General features: G+C 51.7%; 1 protein-coding gene across 4 annotated transcripts; it reads right to left on the reverse strand.

Moving 5' to 3' along the window:
* Positions 1–486: 486 nt before the first annotated feature.
* On the reverse strand, positions 487–22,567 carry OCRL (OCRL inositol polyphosphate-5-phosphatase). Of its 4 annotated transcripts, none has more exons than XM_082061554.1 (24): positions 22,452–22,567; positions 22,263–22,342; positions 21,521–21,600; positions 20,657–20,695; positions 19,876–19,986; positions 19,728–19,799; positions 19,199–19,319; positions 18,949–19,110; positions 18,290–18,391; positions 17,702–17,816; positions 15,902–16,018; positions 15,565–15,752; positions 13,960–14,071; positions 12,803–12,912; positions 11,695–11,830; positions 10,712–10,822; positions 10,237–10,402; positions 9,782–10,017; positions 6,421–6,444; positions 3,992–4,111; positions 3,683–3,767; positions 3,019–3,146; positions 2,138–2,249; positions 487–2,021 (listed from the first exon to the last, which is right to left on the reverse strand). In XM_082061554.1, exons 1-24 carry the CDS (start codon positions 22,482–22,484, stop codon positions 1,897–1,899), a joined length of 2,685 nt encoding a protein of 894 aa, XP_081917680.1. In that variant the 5' UTR covers positions 22,485–22,567; the 3' UTR covers positions 487–1,896. The 4 variants fall into 4 exon arrangements, with proteins under 4 accessions (XP_081917680.1, XP_081917679.1, XP_081917681.1 ...); XM_082061553.1 differs by having other exon boundaries at positions 19,707–19,799; XM_082061555.1 differs by lacking the exon at positions 6,421–6,444 and having other exon boundaries at positions 19,707–19,799.

The following is a 22,567-nucleotide window of genomic DNA, read 5'->3' on the forward strand; positions in this document are numbered from 1 at the left end:
AGAGCCAGAGGGACCCAGTGTCCCTGGGCAGTGCTGCTCAGGCCTGTCCTACAGGCTGGCCCAGGCCCTGCTCCGTGCCAGCCACTCCAGCTGCACTAGCCCCACGGTGGGTGTGCTGGGCTACTCTGCCAAACGGGCAACTGGCATGGGGCTGCACGGTGTCCACGCGTCAGGAGCCTGCAAGCTACTGCCCAGGAGCAGGAGCTAAACCAGCAGAACTGGAAAGCAGCAGGAAACTGCCGCTGTCCCCCAGCTCTGCCCGCCACGTGGCCGGGGTGGTGGTAATGGCAGAACCCGAGGAATTGCTCGGCTGCCTTTGGAAGGCTCCAGGTCCCCAGACGGAGCGCGGGGCAGGGAGGACAGGGAGCCAAGCTGCAGCTTTGTGTCACGGGATGCTGCAGCCTGGCAGCAGCCACCCGCAGGCCGCGCAGCACAGAGCTAGGTGAGGGATGGCAGGCTTGGTGTGAGCACCCAGAGCAGCCCCGCTAAACCTTGCACAACGGAGGTTTATTTGAAATGAACAGTTTCCCAATAAATTATGTAATTTAAAAATTTTAAAGAAAAGAAAATAAAAGAGCCACAAGGCATGGGAGAACCCAGCAGCTCAGCCAGTGCACAGGGACCATGGAGCAACAGACACCCGTGGGCTGAGCACAGGCACAGGTGGGGGGCCCAGGACCCCCCACCCTGTCTCTGGCAGCTGCCTCTCTCAGCCGAGGCCACGCAGCCCCCGGCCCAATCCGGCAGGACTCTGCTTAGTGTTTGAGTGGGACAAGCCTCCCTCTTGCACTCATCAGTCGCCACCCCCAGGGTGTCCCCTCCCCAGCTGCGTGTGACCTTGGCACTCCAGCTCCCCGCAGCACAACACCCCCACATGCTCCTCAGCCCCTCCTCTGGGCCTTAAGGTGGATTCCAGCTCATTTACCACCCTCATCTTCTCCCCCCAGCCCATAGCCTCTGGTAGCAGCTCGAGGAGGGGAAGCACAGCACCCAACAGCACCCCGGTCACCCGGCCCCGCTCCTACGCCTGCTGCTCTGCAGGCAGGGCAGGGAGGGCCAGGAGCTGCGTCCTGGTCCGTGCCACGCACAGGGGCAGCCCTGGAAAAGCCAAGTGCAGCTCACTGCCCCGCCTGCCTCAGGGCCCTCTATGTCACCCCATGCCCTGTGGCCCAGGAGGAAGCTGGTGGGGCAGAGGGGAAGGGAGAGAGGAGAGCAAGGCCCAGGTGACAGTGGTAGAAGGCTGGGAGGGCAGAGAGATCTGTGTGTCCGAGACCTACACCCCAGGAAGGAGGAGAGAGGATAACGCCCCACTGAAAGGAAGAGGCCAAACATCCAGATAACCCTCCCGGGACAGCCACAGTGCAGCTTTCATAGCACAGTGATGGGGCACCGGGGGTGGCTGGGCCTGTTGCGTGGCAGAGGGTGACACAGCGCGGGGCTCTCACTGGCACAGTCAGCACACACCAGCACGCAAGGACACGGGGCACACGCTGAGCATCAGCCACCCGTGCCACGGCCCTCCGGGAGCACTGGCAGTCTCCACCCTTCCCTGCAATGGCTCCAGGGAGATGGGGGTGAAAAAGGAGAAAGAAGCGTGACTTGGGGAGCTGGTGACACTGCCATGGGGATGGTGGCACAGTGCTTGGGTATCAACAGATCCACCCACCTCCCAAGGAGAAAGCAGGAGGCTCCTGTCATGGATGGCAGTGCAATGAGTGTGCATGTCCTCTGCAGCGTAGGGTACAGCGGTGAGAAGGAGAGGGGAACACGTCCCTTCCAACTGTAAACACAGCACTTGGGGTAGCTCAGAGCCTTTTACCCTTCTGGAACCGTCAGAGGCCCAGCCTCAGCGCAGCACTGGTGGCAGAGGCCTCAGCTTTGGCACACAGGCACAAGTCACTCCTCATCCCCAGCAAGCAGGAAGCTGTAGAGGAAGTTGATGGCACGCTGGCGGTCCTGCTGAGTCTGCTTTGCCATCAGGTTGGGCGGAGGGCGCAGGAGGAGGCTGGAGAACAAGGCAGCTACAAAGGCAGGCAAAACTAGTTATTGGTCAGGAATGGAGACCTTGAAAGGCACTGGGAAGTGGTTATGTTTCAGGGAGAACAGCAGGAGCACAGCAGAGAAATAAGAGGCTTACCGATCATGGCGACACTGACATTGTTGTCTTCTGAGTATTTGAGCAGCTCTCGAAGGAAGGACATTAGGTACCGAAACACGCTGCGATGGCAACGAGGCAGCTGAAAAATCACCTGCAAAGGAAGAGACAGGAAGCTCTCCCAGCTCACACTGCGGCAGCCGGGGCACGCTGTGGCACTCCAGGCACTCAGCCTTCCCCCTTCTGTTGCCTTGAGGCTGCTGTGTGACAACTGGCGTGAGCCACAGGCCCAGAAAGCAACAAGCCACCAGCTGTAGCCCAGTGTTGATGGCACTCGTGGGCCTGCGCTCCAGGTAACGCTGCCTCTAGGATAACTGTGGCACCTGGCAAAAACTACCACTGCCCTGGGGCTGCTTCCCACTTGGATCCCAGCTCCTGCCTCCCTGACTGCACAGTAGCAGCATGAAGATGAGAGGTTTCCCGATGCCAGTACTGACAATGTGCCCAAGACCTTCTTCCTCTACCCAAGGACATGCCTGGCCTTGCTTGCTGCCCCACCAGCTATTTTTAAGAGCCACTTGGTCACAGTCCTTAAGGGATATACAGGAACTGCAGCTCTGAGCAGCTGCTTAAGCCCTCAAGACCAGTGGAGGCTCTTCTACTCCCCAGGGTTGCTATTCCACACCCCATGTGCTCAGGTTGCCACAGGACACATTTGAGGTCTCTTTGGAAGCCACCAGGACTTGCTGGGAGACACTGTAGTGCCAACCTTGGGGCAGCAAAGCACTACCAGAGCACCCAAGTCATCCTGCCCACTGCAAAGAACCTTCAGGTGCCTGCTCCCAAGGCCCCTTGCCAGCTCCCGGGAAGGGAACCGCAGGACCAAGGCAGAGCTGTAGCAGCCCCGAGCCTGCTGCGAGCACCTGGCGGCACAGCCGGCTGTTGTGTGACCAGTCGAGGCACCGCTGATACAGCTCATAGCAGATCACCGGCTCTGGCAGAGCCTCCAGGAAGATGAGGAGCGCTTCAGCCACAGAGTGGTTACTGCCCGCTGGACCGGTGGGAATCAAGGGGCACACGCTGAGCAGAGGCACCACCTCCCTCCCCCTCTGCCCCCTGCCTCCCCTCCTCCCCAGCTGCTCAGTCTCTCCTTCCTCCTTGCAGCTCTGGCAAGTTCTCTGCCTGCCCAACCGCTCCCTGACACCAAAGCCCTCCTGGACATCCCTTGTCCCCCATCCATGGAAAACGTCATTCCATCTACCCGGCGCTGCGTTTGCCAACCCTCTAGCCCCACAGAAGTCCTCTCCTTCATCAGCCCCTTCTCCGGATCATGCTCCCCAGTGTCCACCTTCATCATTGCACTTGGCACAGCCTCGCAGAAGCTTCCAGAGCTCTGGCCCCGTGGCTGCTTTGGCCAGCACATGTTCAGCTTCAAGAAAGGTTCTCTCTGAGGGGACAGAGGGAAGCCAGCCCCCCAGGAGGAACCCTGCCAGCTAAAGCTCACGGACAAGCTCTCCTGAGAGCGAGCCCCCTCAACAGAGCTGAGATCCAGCGGGCTCCGGGCAACGTCAGGCACAGCAAGGATACGGATTGTCTCGGGGATACTGGTGTCCAGGCAGTCAATGATTTGCTCCAACTCTTCTTGCATTCCCGGAGTCTGGAACAGGTCCTCCTGCCAAAACCAGCACAAGTATGGACAAAGTCACCTTCCTTACAAAGGCTGAGGCACATAGTGACAGCGGGGTGAAAGCCGGTACCCCCAGACAGTGCCTCCAGCACAGGGGAAAAGCCCTACTCTATAGATACCAAACTGGAGCTGATCTCCAGCTGCTTATGATGAACCAGGTCAACAAGCTCTCCAGAACTTGCCAGCACAGCAGAGGTCTCCTCCCTCACCTGGTGGCAGGCATGCTTGAACAAGTGGTCCACCAAGAGCCAGATCTCCTTCGGCACCTGCAGTGGCATCTCACTCGCATCCTCACTGTCCAGGGAGCCCATCTGCAGAATGGATTTCTCCTGGTGGCAAAGAGAACACGAGGTTTCAGAGAAATCCCAGTCCCTCTGGAAGGGCCTTGGTGAAGAAAGCCTGGGCAGGAGAAGAAGCAGGAGCCAGGACTCATCTGGCCCTTATCTGCTCCACAGGTCCCAGCTCCACTCCCTCCCGCTGCCCCACAGAACAACCTGCCCGCTCCACCACGAACTGCAGCCAACAGCCTGAGCCGCTCCCAGAGGAGCTGCACAGCCACAGCAGCTCCCAGCGGAGGGGCCTCTCGCTGGCCAGGACGGCCTGTCCGAGCCACAGCTCCCAGCTCACACCCTGCGGCCGACGCTCGGGAGCGCCGGGGCCTCACGAGCCTTTCTGCCGCATTGGCTTCCACGTTTTGGGTTCAACCCAGCCATCGTGCCCGCTCATGCAGCCGATCTCCTCTGGATGCGCAGTCGAGGACAGGCCTTTCCTGACTCTGTGCTCCAACCACGGCTGCCCTCTGGGCTCTAAACCAGTCCCATTTTCTACAGCTTCTTTCCTCATTTTCCAAATGAGAGGTCTCTGCTGAACACAGACCACCGTGACACCATTGTTCCCTTTTCCCATTTACTCATGCAAAGCAGCTGATGAGCTCAATTGCTCAGAAGTCTCCATCACACCAATCTTCAATGGGACTGATTGTTTTTTTGCTGGATTTTACTCTCACTTCACAATTGCTCATGCTCCTGTGTGCTCCCAAGGAGGCAGCCATGCCCAGATCTCCTGAAGCACATTCAGCAGAAGCACCCAGAAGGGACAGCACAAGCAGGAACACAACCCAAGGCCACCAGCAGAGAGGAATGCCACAAGCCAAACGCAAAGCGCTTAATTTCAGCTGTCAGCTTACATGACAACTGTGATCACTGTCCCTCTGTAGCACAGTCACAGCTGGGGCTGGGTTTGGCTTCCCCCAGTGCATCCCCAGGTTGGCACAAGCCATAGCCGCCAGCACAGAACAGCTTTGCCCCGCACACCACTCGATATCCCTCAGCCAGCAGATGCCGGGTCACAACAGCACGTCTGCCTCGCTCATCCAAGCACACAGGAAAGGTTCAGAAGCAGCATGTTAGACAAGTGCGTTAAAATCTTCCTGTGAGAGGGAAAAGGCGAGAGCTGTGGACCCTCTGAGAGTTAAGGACTCTTCAAGAGAAAATCCCCACGCCAGGGCACCGCAGCACTGGGGCCAAGTGCCAGAGCAGCACTCGACTCCGCCAGGCACCACCTGGCGAGCTTGGAGACCCCCAAGGCGGGAGACCCCGGCTGGGGCTCCTCAGGGCGGAGAAAGAGGAGGAAAAGGAGGAGAAAGAAGGAGGAGGAGGCAGCGCTGGGCCTCGGCTGGCCGGGCACCGAGCGCCCTCTCCTGCCATTGCGGGGAAGGGAAGGGACAGCGCGGTCCATCCTCTCCGGGGGAGGGAAGATGCTCCGCCAAAGGAGGAGGCAGACACCAACTCCTCACTTTCCCGCTGCTAGGAAGGAGTCAGGGAGCTTCACCTGGTGCAACACCCAAGGTCAGTCCCTCCTGGCGAGGGGCCATGCGTACCCTGTCCTCTGTTACCCTGTCACTGCACTGACCGCCCAGAGAGGAACAGGTCACCCAGCCCAGGAAGCTGCACAGAGGCAGCTCAACAAGCAACCAAACGCCCAAGTCGGTGCAGGGAGAGCAGGAACAACGCTGCTACACACGCACCAGCATCTCCCACTTGCTCTTTGTGTGACTGATTTGACTTGCCTGGCCTCCAGTGCAGAGCGTAAGTGCCAAGCGATGCAGCGATCCTGCCCCAGCACGGGCAGACCCACGCTCTGCTGCTCGAGGAAGCACAGAAACGGGCGTCTCCGCTGCGAGGCCCTCCCTTGGCCTCCATAAGGACACACCAAGATGGAAAGAGCAAAAGACTTCAGCTTTCTACCTCAGCCCTCTCCCCGCATGTCTGAAGAGGGTGATGTGGTGAACCCCACCCTACGTGCATGGTTACAGTTGGTTCAGCCATGTCAAGGGTTGCCAATCTTTTCTGAAAATATTTATTAATTGCTGCCAGGATCATAAGAGTAGTTTTTTTTCCCCCCAAAGCAAATTTGGTGAGCTTTAAGCAGCTAGCTGGGCTGGCCCCATCTTGGTTATGGGGTCACTCTGTGACATGTTCTCATCTAGCCCACGGCTGTGCTAAGAGGCTTTGCTGGAACAAGCGCTCCCTCTGCTCCCGCCTCCCCTTCCCTCTTCAGCAGAAAACAAGGGGAAAACTCTCATTCTTTGCAAACAAGCCATTGAGAAACAGACTTCCCCAGCAATTGCTTGTGTTACCTTTTCTAAGAAGTTGTCTTCTCCCTGAAAGCAGTGGGAAAGAGAGAAGAGGAAAAAGCACTGTTAAGAGAGAGAACACACTCTCAGATTAAGCAGAAACCTAATTTGCATTACAAGAACCTACTGAATGCCAGGTCCTTCACACATTTTGCTGACATAGCCAAAGCTAAACCCGAGGTGAGAGATTTGCCTGCCAATTAGCAAAAATCCTGCTCACATGATGCACAACCTTGTCAGGATTTCTACAAACTCCTCAATGGGGCCTTGCAAGCAGCACTGTTCACTATCCAGCAAACAGGCCACGGGCAGATCAGAGGTGTCCACCGGGAGGACGGTCCCCTTCCTGAATCTTCCTGGACAGAAATAAATACCTCTTCATTATTCCAGCCATCTTCCCTTGTGACCAGGTCAGAGACAAAACATTCACTAGGTCAAATCTGTATTTCTGAGTGCGTGGCAGCTGTAGAGCTAACAGGCCCCCTAAGCAGCTTTGTGTATAGTCAGGGAAATGAGTGTTTGTGCTCAGAACCTCAGGCTGCTCCTTGTTCTCACCCTAATAGCATTAACAGGCTGCAAGGGGGAGCACGCCAAACCTCCTCCAGCCTGCATGTCAGATCCCTCAGGTGATCCTAAAGCATCGCACCTGTTTACCAGCGCAGTGCAGGCTGGCAGCACAGGGCACTGCTCAGTGGAGGCTGCCGGAGGAAGCAGAAGCAGGTTGCCCAAGCTGAGTTTTGGCAGATTGACCTTTCAGGGTGGGAGCAAACAAACAGCATTCAAGGGCTGAGCTGGAAACACCAGAGCAGCCACCACAGCACAGGACATGCCTGGGAGGGAGCAGCACCTCGAGCTCCCCTGCAATTTCTGCAGTGCCTGCTTCCTTTGGGGGCTCACCGAGCTTTAACACAACCACAGCAGACTGGCCTCTTGCAGAGAACAGCTTGCTCCAAACACGAGCTGGCACAGGTTCTTCCAAGGCACAGAGGGAAGGATGCAGTCACAGGTTTGGGACACCAGATAGCCTGGGTGAGTCATCCCAACAGTCTCACAACCACCTACTGCTTGCCCTGCCCTTCACCGCTCTTCATGTAGTGTTCAGCACAATTAGCTCTGAGAGACTAACCTGCTCCGGACAAAGATTCTTCAATAGGCTTTTAAAAGCCCACTGTAGGATCCCAAGAGAGAGAAAAAAAAGGATAAGATACGAATACTGAAATCCCAAAGGCAAGATGCTCGAGTGTCAGCAGTGTCTTCCAGGAGAACTAGGAGAGCAATTTCCAAACAAGCTTCCACCTATATTTCACATCACGCTGCCTCTCAGGCCCTCACTGACCTGCATTCTCTAGATCTCCCTCTGTTGAAGACAACAGATACAGTCTAGCCAGGCTGAGAAAGATGCTTGATGCAGTGAATGACAAGCCCTAACACTGCATAAGTGCGGGAGGGAAAATGGTTCTTCATACACAAACATGCTGCCCTCCTCGCACACAGTCTAAACCTCAGCTAAATACACATAACTGGGACAAAATGCTACTGGGCTGCTACTGGTCAGCATGTGCACCACTGGCCTGTACAGAAAGTGCTCAGCTTGTCCCGTTTCCAAGAATTTATCAACTCAAAGGTATGATCAAAACCAAAAGACCTAAAAAAGCTCTACCATGACAGCAGCTTTGTAATCTAATTGACCAAATTTTGCTTTGGGCCATTACACGTCACATTCCTTGATTTTGCTTATCATGTTCCGACTGATGTACTGCAGTCCCCCTGGCCCCGCTGACACAAGAGACTCTTTCCTTGCTGCAGGTGCTGGGACAGGGTGCTCTTCCACAACTGTTCTGCTTCTTGTACTTCTATGTGTCTCACTGAATAACAAGACTGAATAACAATAAGTTATTTCACTGAATAACAATAACAACTTAGAAAAGTAATAGCGTGTGTCTGTGAGGGCAGAAGCTAAGAGTGAAGGCCCAAGCAAGAAGTCACCGCCAAGCACTGAGCAAGAAAAAGCAGATAGAAAAGCCACTAAAACTGATGAAACGCTCCACACCAAGTTCAACACATTTCTAGAACAAGACCGACTTTCAGTTGAATCCTGAGAAGTATGAGGAGCCTGAGGCCTGGATTAGCTGCTTGAATTGAGGAGGCAAACATATCTTGCCACCCAGATTCCGCATAGCCTGATCTTGTAAGTAGAAAATCAAAATTCTGGGATAAAACCAGACTTCCTGCATGTTTGGTCTACGAAAAAAGCAGCTGTCTACAACAAAAAGGTGAGAACTGGAAGAGGCAGCAAGAGGCATGGTGTAACTGCTAAACGGAAGTGAAAGAAGTGTAAGCAGATGGGAGGGGAGGCTGTCAAATCTACAGATGTGAAAAAGCAGCAGCTCACTGGAACAAAACAATGCATGCAAGGATGAGACTGCAAGATATGAGAAGAGAGGAAAGGTATCGCATGTCAGAGACTAAAAGATTGGGCTGATCTTTCATGCGAACAAAAAAAGAAATGGCTTTCCTGGCTAAACAAGAATGAGTAAATATAGTAAAACTCAGGAACTGCTAAACCTCACTGAAGCAAGGCTGGGAAGGGCCGCCAGAAGAGAGGAACGAACGCAGGCTGAAAACAAGGGTTAAGATACCCCAAATTTGGCTTAATCTTGGAAATAGCTATAAGATACCAAAAAGACAGAAGGTGACTAGGGCAGAGCTGCACCCCATCATGCACACACAAGTGGCCTCAGAAGGATGAATACTGATGCCTGGGGCCGGTGAAGCCCTGGGGAGAGGAACAGTTATCTCTGCAGCACAGAAGAGCTTCCTCATTTCAGTTGGTGTGAGAGGAACTGGCCGAGAGAGGCTGTGACACCGGCCTTTCGCTAAGCGGCACTCAGCAGCACACCCAACAGCAAAGTCCTCCTTCGGTCCTCCTGCTTCTGCTTGTCCCTTCTCCTGAGCAGTGCGAGTGCCACGCGCGGCCAGAAAGAAGAGGATCCTGGAGCTCTCGTCACTGCAGAAGCAGCCTCAGCACCTCAGAGGAGAGCATTTCAACGGTACCAGTGCCGCCCAGCTGAGCCTGCCAGCACCAACGTGACCGTAACACAAACCCCAAGGTGCCAGGATAACTTATTCATCCCACCCAACAATATTTAGAACCTATTCAGAAGTTGGGGATGAAGTACAGGCTGCCAAAAAACATTGGTTGTGGTGGAGGGAACTAATAAAAGCGCATCTCAAGCTCTGGAAAATGTAAATCAGCACAGCTGACCCAAGCTGAAGGCATTGCCCCTGCTTCTAGGAGTGAACAGAAGGGAAGGAATGTGCTCTCTCCCTGTTAAGAGAGCTGCTCCAGAACACCGCTACTCACCAGGTCAATGAGTTTGGTGACTGGAACTTCTCGGATTGGTCGTCTCATTCGGCATAAGGCCTCCAGGGAGGTGCCAAAGCAGCTGGGCAGGTAGGTCCCACTGATGGTAAGGAAATAGTCCTTCCCTCGGTCCAAGTGAAGGACCAGAATGTCCTCAATTTTATCCTCGCCAGAGTTCAGAAGGGTTACTGAGTCCTTACTGACATACACATCCAGGGAGATGTCTGTGCTCTCATCTGCAACAGACAGGAGCTCTCAAGAACAGGCAGACACTCTCCAAAAGGGATGACAAGGACAAACATACAGTGGCAAGGACAAAGGCCACGAAACTGAGAAGACAAACAGACAAAGAAGATGGCAAGAAAGGTGAGACACAGGAAAGACGGGAAGGGCTGAATGGAGATGGAACAGCAGTTTACAACAGTACACACTGGCGAAACCGTGGTAAAACTCACCTGGTTCCAAGTAACCTTCACAAGGCTCGGCCCGAAGCCAGGGCTTACAGTAGTGGGTATCGTTGAGCTTTGGGATGAAGGAGAAGTGACAGGTGACCTGCCCATTATTGGTGATCTGGAACTTCTGCTTCTGCAGCTGACGGAACTTCACATTCTCAAACTCAAACTGCAGAGCAAAGAGAAAACACAAACGGTGTCAGTGGCCACGATGGGACACACAGCCAGTCACCCAGGCTGCAGTGGCAACTGCTGACTGCAAAGTGCCCATACAATGCAGAACTCCTAACAGAAGACCTGCCAAGAAGCCAAGGCAAGATGTCCCTCCTAATCCAATCATAAGATAATGGATGAAGTTCAATTTCCTATAATCTAGTTTACTGAATCAATCCAGTTCACTGAATCAAAGTCTTTAAAAGTAGCTCTAGCACTTTAAGGCTGTTTGCAAAGTGGACAGTGATTCAGGTTTCATCCTCACTTCTCTCCTGCTCAGCTCCAGTGAAGGAAGGAAGTCATTCTCCATCCTGTCCATCATACGAACGATGTCTTCAAACAACTTCCGATACTTCTGCTCATCTACAACCTTCACCTGTGGAAGATCAGAAAATACTCAGCAAAGCTTCTGACCACTTTCACTGGAACTCTTTTGGTCATGAGTAAATTGCATAAGTGAAATACTTCTCTAAACACTTGCTACGTGCAGCTGAAAGGTTAACAAGCTGCATATGCACCTTTGCACATATTGTACCACTACAGATGTTACTAAGGTCTTTCTGGCCACTCACACTCCTGGGAGACTACTGGGGGTGATGTTGGTGGGACAGCATTGATATTCTACAGCATTACTCATGATTCTCCAGAGGAAGAGGACAAAGGCTCTCCTTTAGGGAGACTTGAGCTATCTTGGGAGCAGGAGGTAGCAAAAATGGACATGGACTCTCTCTATTTAGTAAGCGAGGCAAGCCAAATCTGCTGCCAGCCATCAACCACGAAAGGAATTCAGATATGAACCAGTGATACATTCTCTTAACACATCAGAGCCAACACCAGAACAGTGGGCACAACTCTACAGGTTTCTGCTGTGTCTCCTTGTGAAGGAGAGAAAACAGTGGCTCACTAGTGGCTCTTACTAGATATTGTGGATTATACCCTGGAAGCTAAGCAGCATCATTAAAGCAGTCGATGGGAATGCCTTTCTATTCACTACGTAACCACACCTGCTTGGGTAACCTCCAGTGATTACCATGGTGTAACACTGTCCCGGTGCTCCACAGATGAGCTGCGCTGTACGTGACAACCGGAGCTGCCGAGCTGCTTGCCGAGCAGGGGCTGGCACAGCTGCCGCACAGCAGCACACCTCACTCGGTCCATTAGCAGAGGTGCCTCGACTATATAACTACCTCCCAAAAAAATGCATGACAATATTGTGATCCTAGCCTAGCATATAACAAAAAAAGTTACCCCGATGCGGAAAAGCGCGCTGACTGGCTTGTGGTCACTAGTCTTCAGCTCCATATGGCTGCAATACCGGAGCTGATTTATGTTCCCTCCTCTCCAAAGGATTCGATCGCACCACGCTGGCACACGACACTTTCCACTACAAAGAAAGACAAGTTACCGGGGAAATCTGACCACCCTAATAAACCATCCAAGCTGCTCCTCTTCCCAGCCAGGCAGCCCCCTCTACCCCCGGCCAGGGCTGTGTCAGCAGTGATGGGATGAACCCCTGTCACTTCCCTCAACTTGAATACTATGTTGCTGCTTCGGCTGCCTTCCCCTTTCCCTGTGCAGTGGCTAAAATTCCCCTCCTTTCCAGCATCAGGAAACAAAATAACCTCAAAACCAGACTGTTTCACAGCCTGAAGCCATGTGTACTGTGACCCAAGCTGCACCAGTTTCTTTTGCTGTCAGATCTTTCTGCCCACTACAATCTGATCAATCACTATTGTTTCCACTACGGAAAGTCTACTCCACTATTACTACCACGTTAAGAAGTCTGAATCCTGGGTTATCCCTCTCCAGATTAACTACTGTGCTGATTCACAAACACAGGCAGAATAAAATCCGATCGCTATACGGTTTCAAAGTCCGGAGTGCCCCTGTCTAGGGCAAGCCTCTGGAGCAGACACACGAATGTCTGTGGGAGCACCAAGCAGAGAGTGGCGAGCAGGAGCTGCTGCCATCACAGCGGGTGTGCAAGTCAGGAGACAGGGTGACTCAGAGACAGCGCTTCCTCATCTCTTCAGTTCCTTTTACACCATTTGTCTGTCCCTGGTAGCAGAAACCTCATTCCCCCCAGCGCGGGGCCACCCCCTGAGCTCAGCTTTACCCGCCTTCACCTACTTGGAATCAGCAGTGACCGAGGTTTAAGGCATGTGCCTGCTCAACATACACAGGGTCTGCTTATTTCAGAAAGTAGGGGAAATGAAGGAGAACACACTTGTCTGTGGACTCCAGCCATCACCATAACACTGAGAGCTATTTCCAGCTCCAGGACGCAGAAAATCAAGTTTTGTGAGAAAATACTTTTTGCGTCATAGGTAAACATGTGCATCGGCAGCTGATTTACCTGGAGTCCCAGCGATCTGTTTTAGAGTCATATTTATATGTGGGGATGAATTTAATCTCTCCCTCGGTGAAATCTGCAAATGCTTTCTTATGAATGCGCTGGATATTCAGCTAAAACAGAAGAAGTACACTTTAAGAAAACAAAAACCAACAAGCAAGCCAAACCACCACCAACAAAACCCAAAAAACCAACAAACTACCCCAAACTCCCACACGCAGAGCAGAGTGTCAGAGAGCAGACCTGCAGGCCGAGCAATTGCAATCTCCGGCCACAGGATTCACCTGATATCCCCAAATCTGTCTCTAAGACCTTATACCTTTCACACAGCACATCAGTGGAATGTTTTCTAAAACAGACAATACAAATTGTCACAGTGCTACTTACAGATCAGCATAAAACAATAGTTAAATGAAATATTAATTGCTGCACTTGTGCTAAATGCCTTCATTAGTTTTTAGACTGAAGTATCGCCATCGTTAATATTTCACTGCCAATCATTTTAACAAAAGCCTCCAGGAGTGCGTTTGGCTGACAACCTGACACTGCCTCCCCTTCCTCATTTCCCCTTCTAAAAAATCTCCTAGTTGTGTTCCTCACAAACCTCTAAGCTACAGTTTCGCGCATGAAGCTCCACAGTACAGCAGGAATGAGGTACTGAACAGATCCCATCAGATTTACTGCTAAACTGTGGGTCAAAGACGATATTACACCGTTTCTGTTCATGTTTCACAGGTACAATCCTTCACCTTAAAGACACATCTGGTGCTGTCTTGGTTTTCCACGTGCTGCGAAGGAATGCTGAGCAGGGGAGACCCGCAGCAGAGAATTTAGGTCAAACTGGCCGAGCCTTGGCTACAAGCACTGCTCTCCAAATCAATACCTCTTCCAGAACACTGACCACAGCAGCTTTCACTGCTGCTACAAATTCCTGCGTTCTAGCTTGCAGTTTGTATGCAAGAGAGTCACCCATTGCCCGAGTCACCCAGCTAATCCCAGTACAGTGTAGTCTGGTTTTGTTTGGGCTCTGTCTGGGGTCTAACATCTGTGTGCACACACACTTATTGCAGAGTGTCTGACAGCTCCTCCCCAGCACAGGCGCATCTCAAACCGTGACAACCCTCACAAGTATGGAGCAAATGTAAGCAGAGTTCACTGACCTGGTCATATGTCAGCAATTTCTGAAGCTCATTCTTACTGATGAGACTTTTCACTTCATTGGCATCAGGGAGACAAAGCCTGTAGTTCAAGTCCCCTAGCCAGATGACAACGCTGAAAACAAACATGGAAAAGAAGATCAGTAGTTCAAATCACAGGCCACCAGGGAAGAAGGGGCGTAGGAGAACAGATGGTTGATTGCTGGTGATTAAGGTTAAGGCACATGGAAGACAAAAGCAGATGTGAAAGATCGAGTCTGACAGCAGAAACTTCTAGTGGCAGCAGAACCTACAGTACAAGGTCCATCTCCTTTGGAATTCCCATGGGATTGAAGACTTAGTTTAATGGGAGATACGCATATTTGCCTCAGCCTGAAAAAATCCCGACACCACCACCAACTCTCTCATGAAGTGTATCTCCCCAAGGTTTATAAGCTCCCAAGTGACACAAAATCCATCTAGTATTGATGCTCTCCTTGTGCACAGCAGAGGGCAATGACAGCTCGTTAAGCGGAGCCTGCTTGTAACGCAGGCAGGCTGACGAGCACGTACCACATGCCTCATGCCATACCATGGTTTCACCAGTTCTTTTTCCACTGCCTTTGTTGCAACCAGATCAGGCCATGACTGTATCACCTGCCCAGCAAAGACTGAGTGATGCATAACTGGCAAAAGCAGAATTAGGTTCCTGTTGACTTTCTGACCTCCAGAATGTTCTTGTTCTATCTCACCCGTCAGCCATACCTGCTCACCTCAGCACCCATCAGCACCTACTCTTGCTCTGCTTCTCTCTGGGCTTTCAAACAGACCAGCAGCTTTCTCATTACCAGCTGCTGAAGAAACACTTGCATTCACTCGTTATTCCATAAAGGTTTTTTTTAAAGATTAAAATCTAAACCCCTCTCTAGTATCGAAGCTCTTCCTGTTTATAGTCAAACCTCGAAGTTCCCATTAGTGGATCATCAAAGATAACCTACTATCTGAAGATTTCTCTCTACTAATCCACTCTACTTTTTATTTTCAGTTTTTAAATGGTTTAAAATTTAACTACAGAAGTATTTGTATCAAGTTTAAGAAAATCTAATTTATGTGCTTTGCTGTACAGATATTTGAATTTGATTTGGATTATTCAGCACCACCACCTCACTAAAAATAATAACAATAATTTTTTAAAAAGCATTGCCTTAAAAAGAAACTGAAAGAGCAACTGTCAGCACTTGGTGCCTAAACAGCACAGCCTCTGCTCATCCTGCTGTCTCGTTTCTTCCCCTAATCAAGGTCCCATTTGTCATCACAAAAACCCCTCAGTTTCTTCAAGCCCTGTAACATTCAGCCATTGACACAGGAACGGTGCCCGCTGAAATGGAACTATCATACCCAACATGTGAGGAAAGGGACCTTAGTGACAAGTTTCACAAGTCACCGCAGTAAGAACGTGACCACGTAGTTTGACTGCAGAAGCTCCAAGTGCACCAGGGGCCTTGGCATTTTCAGTTATATTATTAAGCCAGAAAATTTATCTGCATGAAATCTCCTGTTTCTGTGATTCTGACTTGATTTGGTTTATTAAACACCACTTCAAAAGGGAAAACAGCAAAACAAACTTACTCGTGTTTCATGATGTTGAGCTGAGGTAGACTGTCATCAGGGGTGACAAAACTCATCCGAGCACAGATGTCCTTATAATCCTGATTTCGCCGCTCAAAGTCCTCCACGTGAGCAGCGAGGTGCGAATTGACAACGCAGAAGGTTGTGTTGTGGAACACAAACCTCACGGCCACACCGCCCTTGTTGCCCTGGGGAGGGTGGGGACAGTGGTCGTTAGAGGAGGTGGCAGGACAGGCACCGTGGAGGAGATGGGATGGCACAGACTGGTGAGCAAAACCAGGCGGTGCTGCTCCTTGCACAGATACACGGAAGCAACAAGTTGGCCTCGGTGACTCACCATCTTTCCCATGATTCCTGTGCCCACGGACTCTGTCATAATCTCTCTGATATTGCTCAAATGATCCTTCTTAGCAAATACAAGCAACATCATCCCAACTAGACGGACCATTTGCACCTGCAAAAATAAAAGGGATCTTGATTTCCCAGCAAGTCAGTGGAAAGGCGGTTCTGATTCACCTGCTACACCTCATGTTCTAGTTCTCCCTGTTCCTGATCGTGTTCTGTGCTCAACTCCTGCATGCAACAGCCACCCAAAGGACCTCATGTCCCATAGCAAAGCTCTGGAGGATAATCTGTCACTCCCCAAAAGCCATCAGCTGTGCTGAGCTCACCACATTCCCTGCTCCGGTGCTTCCCTACAAACAGGGTTGTCTTGCAAGGCAACAGAAACTTAATAAACACACAGCAGATAGTTCATGAACAGTCTTTTGCTCTAATCAGCAATAGCACCAGAAGAAGACACCAAGTGCTCTAGTTAGGCGCATCAGAGACTGCTGCTGTCGCTGCGGGTCCAGCCCGGAGTCGGCGCTCACCTTTGCTTACTCAGAGCTACAGCAGAGCCAGCGACACGCTAGAGAGGAATGGACAGAAAAGCTCTTATTTCCTGAGGCAAGTGTGCCTGACACATGGGCTGTCAAAGGGCAGCCATCTCTGAGCCGTGCAAACTGTTTGCTTTTGAGAAAACACTCATTCTCTAATGCAGAGTCTCCTTCTGGAATGAAGATGTTCTCTGCTGCAGAGCTCGAGCCCCGGGTGCAAACACAGCACTGCCACGCACCATCCCAGCGGGGACCTCAGCTCCGCCACTGGCTCTTGTGCACGTGCTGAGCCCGCGCACTTCCCGGGCCGTGACCCACCCTGCGCCTTCAAACCAAACCGTGGGACTGTCACTTGGAAAGCCAGAGACAAGACCGCATCTTCTTCAGCACAGTCTACACGCTCACTTTAGAAGTATAAAAACATTAAGGTGTATTCAGATTCAGTCCGTGTAGTGAAAGAACAAGCTGAAACCAGAAAATTCAACTAGAAAAGCCCAAGTGCTCAGTCCACTCTGCAGGAGTGAAATTTGCATGCAACCGCAAGTCTTATCTACGGTTTCAGTCACTTCCCCTCTCTGCTGCCATATCCTGTGCTCACCCTTTCATGAGAGTGAGAGAAACTCGCCTAAAACTCAAAGTAAAGGGAGGGAACAAGAGCCTCTCTGCAGTTCAGGGAGCCCTGGCTCCTCCATGGCTCCCTCCTCGATGGGACCTACAGCAGAAAGGTTTGCTATGGCTGAGATAAAAAACAACAGCTTGCTCAAACCCAGCAGAATAAAGCCCTGCTGCCACAACTGAAGCAATTCTGTCCCAAAGCAGCAGCCTCTGGAAGGTTTCACCTCATAAATTATCACACTCCTTCAAGGAAAAGCTATTAATTTCATTTACCAGCTCGAGACACACCTTGCTTCTACAGTACAAAGGTGAGAGGATAACACAGCTAAAGAATTTGAACCCACTGCTGTGATTCTATAGCGCGTACTACTTCCCTGACACCTACCTCGTATTTTATAAAGTTATTTTGTTCCCCATCTTCATGAATTTCTACTTAAAAGTACAACGTCCCCCTACACCTGCAAGGCAGAAATAGACTCTCCAGATGTAATCCGGCACACCTGACACACGTGCAGGTCCACACACACCAAGTATACATCCTTGGTTTCTCCAGTCTTTGGGACAGGTGAGGAAAGGGGAAACCTGTTTCTGTTTTCCTCCCAGTCACGTCAGCTCTATGCCCCACAACTCCAAACACAACTTACTTTCTTATACTTGGCCTGAGGGTGCAGGGCCTTCTCCACAGCAGCCAGCCATTCTTGTTCCTTTGCAGAATCAAAGTAGAAAAAAGCCTCCGTGCTGAGGTCCAGCTCCTGGAACCTGAAAACCGAGCCAATTTAGCACATCCCGCCTCTCCTACAGACCATCCTCTTTCTACAGAAAGGTCCAATGTGAAATCTCTGGCAACAGCTCTTCTTGGAAGAGAAGCTCCTTATTCACCCTTGCTAAATAAAGCACCAGAATTTCACCACAATGCCTCTGAGACCCTACTGCAACACACTCCAGCAACCGTCTCTCTGAGAAATATTCCTGTAGGCTGAGGACCACCAGAGAGCTCCATGGATGCCTCAAAGAACATCCATTTTGTTATGCCATGCCAGCCTCATTTAACCCAAATCTCTGTCTCATCCAAATGGCTCTTTTCCTTCAAAGAGCTCTTCTGAGACATAGCTCAGCTTCATGGAACCCCTGAGAACATAGCAGGAACTTAAAATAAATGCAGCCCATCAGTACCCAAGCAAGAGCGACAGGAAACCCAGTACCACAAGTAACACGAGGTCACTGCTCCTCACCCGATGCAATAGAAGTCTGGAGGCTCCGCATCGCACACCAGCCAGGGCTCCAAGCTGCTGTCTGGAGACTGCCCGTTCACATTCCACGTCCCCACGAAAAATCTACAACGCAAAAGCAGCTGAACTGTTAGAAAACACAGTAACAACGGCTTTAGCGCAGTCTCTCCAGTGCACACACAGCAGCATTCAGGTTGGCAGCACACAACACGTGAGCTGTTGGTCAGGACATCTATGGGGTAACTGGAAACTCTTCTAGGCTTGGCTCATTTTCAGGGGCACTTATCTGAGGGATTTCGCAGAATGCTACAAAATTGCAGACATTTCACCAGGGCCAGTGAACATATGGCTCTTTTAATATCATGTCCTGTGTGGCAATGCTCAGACAGTGTGGTGGGACAGCTGCCTTTACCCTCTTTCTGCCCAATTGCCTCTGTCTTGAGGGTTAAGAGATCTGACACACACAGGGGAAATGATGCAAAAGGAAAAACTGCCCTGCAGGCACTTATTGTCCTTCAGTCTGCGCTGGTCCTCGGTTGCCACCCAAGCTGGCCACGCATTAGCAGTTGTCAGCTTTCAAACCTGGGCCAGGTTTGAGTTCACAGAAGAGATTCAAGAGCTTTGTCTCTATGCACTCTCCGTTCCTCAGTCACAGCTCTGACCTGAAGTTGTGAAGGTTGACGTATGCCTTCTCTCTCTTGGCAAGCACGTGTCTGATGAGGCCTTCTCTTTGTCCCGACTGGGTACTGGGCAAAAACATTTTGCGCATAGTGTTGGTCACTTTTGGCTGGTCCCTTGATGTACCCTCTCTCTCTCGGTGAAATCTAGGAAGGAAGCAGGAGCAGAATTAAAACTGGTTCTGCTGTCTAGGAAGAGAATGTAAAAGGGGAACAGATTCACTATTTTACTTACTGCCTATTTTGAGGCACAGGAGGAGGTGGGGGTTCCCGGCGAGATCCCGTTTGGTGGTTTTGCATGTTTCTTTTCTCTTCTAAGCTTAGAGCGTTGAAGTCATCCTCAAACTCCAGAGCCCCTATAATGAAAAAAAACAAGTACGATGGCCTGAGAGACAATTTAAAACAGCTCAGATCAAGAAGGAAAAAATCTAACTCCACAAAAAGCGAAAAAGCAATATATCAACTCTGATGACTCAGGGAATGAGAGAAAGGGGTGCTAACCACAAGTCAAGGCAGGAGGGAGGTTAACAGACACAAACCAAGGCACTAGGCAGAAGACAGCACTCAAGGAGGAATGAATTGTCCAGGGCAACAGAATCCAAGGACCGAGATGTTTTATTTTGTGCAGGGTAGTGTGAAGTGAGGAAACGGGGCAGAGGCCAGACTGCTGAGTGCAGGGTCCGACACAGCTCCCTGTCACTGTACAGACACAGAGCGTACAAATGTGGCAGTCAGTTCAATACCCAAAGAGTCCTGCGACAGACCCGGGAGGTTCTTCTCCACCTGATGGCAGGTGTCCGAGTCCTTTGGTTCAGGAAGAGAAGCTTTCAGCTGGGCTGGAAAAAAAATCAGCCCTGTCAGCAACTGCTAGCAGTCAGAGGATTTCACAAACACAACTATAGCTCTGCTTACCCTCCTGTATGCTCTGCACTTCTGAAAGGAATCCCAAGCAACGCTCCTCATCGGGGATTTCAAAGAGCCGCTCAGCTGTTTTGTCACCTTGTATCCGGACCTTGCAGCCTGCTTCAGGCACAAACACAGACTCACAGAGTCAGTCAAGGCTGGTTCACAGACAGCATGCCCTGGGAGTGACCGTGCTTTCCCGGTATCCTTTGCATGCATCAATGACAGCCAACGTCCCCCTATTGCTTCCGACAGAAATCTGCACCTAAGCTAGCTTCCCTGTGCTTCTGACATTCCCTCCCGCCTCCCTTGCGGCACCACCAGACACGTTTTCCTGGTTTTAGGAATAACTCTCCCTGCTGCTATCTCAAAAAGAAGAGCTCTAAAAGTAGTAAGAAAAAATTATTGAGAGAATTTGTGACTAGACAGAGCATTGTCAAGACTGAAAAAAGCAGATAGTAATCTAGGTTCAAGTACAGGCCAAAGAAATGGAAGGGGAATGAGAATGGCCCAGAGTGCAACTCAGGGCCTGGAGGAAAGATTTCAGAAGTTTGACCAATTGCCAGTACTTCAGTCCGGTCATTTAAGACCATGTCTGTCATGACAACTGACTGCCTAAAAGAGCCAGACAACATTAGAGGAAACACAGCCCCTGCTTGATCAAAAGACAAACACAAAGTACGGAGGAAGATTATGAAGTCGTAGGTAAAATAATTATGCGTCAGTGCCATACAGGCAGCCTGCTTCCTGAAAGGAGGTTCAGCCACGTGACTGCAGTTATAAAACTTACTGTTTGTAGCTATATCAATCAGCAGAGTTTCTTCTGCCTCTGGAAAAAGAGAAAAAAGGGATGAGGAGATTTAGACTGAATGCTGCAGTGACCGAGTACTCAAAAAAGCATGCCCACTACTAGCCAGAAAACCACGGGAACAAACAGCTTTAATTTACATCTCCACTGTTAATAAAGGCTCCAGCAGAAAGAATGGTCATATCTGGACAGCCAAAGTATCACAGGAAATTCCTAATATTCAGAATTGTCACACACCTAGATGGTTTGTTTGGCATCAGTGTAGATCCTTTGGGAAAGACCTACAACAAACTTCGGAGCTTGTCTACACGGCAAAAATGACGGGCAGAAGCACACTGAACTATCTAGAAGGGTACAAGCTAATTCAGGAAAAGGTGCTTTTATTTCTGAAGAAGCATTTGGCCCAGACACATACACTGCTACTGAAGTGCTTCCAAGACAAGACCTAAAGCTCCTTCCTAAACCAAGGGTGGCTCTTGCCAGACTTTACAATTTTGATCTAAACAGGCGGGAATCAGATTAAAGCTCCCAACACTTGTCATTATGGAGAAGACAGACACACAGACATCAAATGTCAGCCATTGCCAAACATGCTGGCTCTGTATCATGCCAAGCCCACCACTCATCTGAAGCAGCCACATTCCTCATTACTGTACGCTGACATGGAAAGAGGGATGAGGGGGAAAAACGATTCCACAAATGGTGAGTTTAGTTTCACAGAGAAGCATTCAATCCATACGGGTGCTCAGGAGGCAGTTCAAGAAACGCCACTAAATTCTCGTTTTGCTGATAAACAGCAGTGGATTCCTGCTGCCACAAGGCAGCCCACTCCGGGAGAGTCAGTACCTTGCACGCATTTAAAGCGGCTGTTGATGGGAATGTAATCCGGATCAGAGTTTTCTTTCTCCTGTGAATGAATAACTACCCTGGAGACAGAGAAAAAGCTTGTAAAAACACAGAAACAACTCCCTCCTCATATACAAACGTTAATATAGTCAGAAGAGCTGTATTTACAGAGAAACACAACGTGTGATTTCTATTGCTGTACTACTGGGATGGGAGACAAGAAAGGGAAAAAAAAGTTCCCAGCCATACAGGTCGTGGTGCCAACAGGCGAGCGTGCGGTGACACAGTCAGCGCCGTTCAACCGCACCGCCGGCGGGCAGGTTCGGCGGAGCGGCCAGAGCAGCGGGAGCGGCGGAACGTCCGCTCACAGCCGGTTCCTCAGCCCTGTCCGCGGGGGGGACGCAGGGAACCGCGGGCACCGGCTCCGCGCTGCCCCGGGCCCGCTCGCGGCCCCGCCGTGTCCCGCTCAGGACGGGCTGGGCGGCCCGGGCGCTCGGCGGGGAAACAGAAACGCGCCGTTCCGGAGCGAGGCGGCCGCACCTGCCGAAACCCCGCAGGGCAGCACCGGCACAAGCGGCCAGACCGGTCTGGGCGGCGGCGCCTCCGCCGGGCACACAACAGGAGCCGGGCCGGGGCTCCCGCGTCCCGCTACGGGCACGGGCGGCCCAGAGCCGAGCTGCCCCGGCTCCCCCGCGCCGCGCGGCCGTTAGCGGCCCCGGGCCCGCCGCGGCCCGGCACTCACCCGTAGCGGCCGCTCCGCCGGCCCAGGCTGAGCACGCACGGCTCCCGCCGCCCAGCCCGCACCTCCGTGCCGGCAACGCTCTGCGCCGCAGCTAAGGAAACCGGCGCCGACTGCGCTTCTCCCCACCAGCCCCCCGCCTGCCCGGCTCCCCCCAGCCCTCCCCGGCCCCCGGCAGGTCCCGGCGGATACGAGCAGGCCCCAGGCCGCGGCGGGCGGCTCCATGGCGGCGCCTCGGTCTCCCCGGGACTCCGCGTTGGTCACCGGCGCGGCACAGAACGGCGCCCGCCACACTGCCCCCTACCGGC

The sequence above is a fragment of the Streptopelia decaocto genome (assembly GCF_964273445.1).
Source record: "Streptopelia decaocto genome assembly, chromosome: 10".
Lineage (NCBI taxonomy): Eukaryota > Metazoa > Chordata > Aves > Columbiformes > Columbidae > Streptopelia > Streptopelia decaocto.

Bases quoted from the DNA above. Each gene is read 5' to 3' on its own strand.
- OCRL (XM_082061553.1), bottom strand. From the start codon at position 22,484: ATGGAGCCGCCCGCCGCGGCCTGGGGCCTGCTC. The intron at 19,987-20,656 runs GTAAGTTTTATA...TTGTGCCTGAAG, and splicing joins GATTGATATAGCTACAAACA to CAGGCTGCAAGGTCCGGATA. The intron at 17,817-18,289 runs GTGAGGAGCAGT...CTCGGTTTTCAG, and splicing joins CCAGACTTCTATTGCATCGG to GTTCCAGGAGCTGGACCTCA.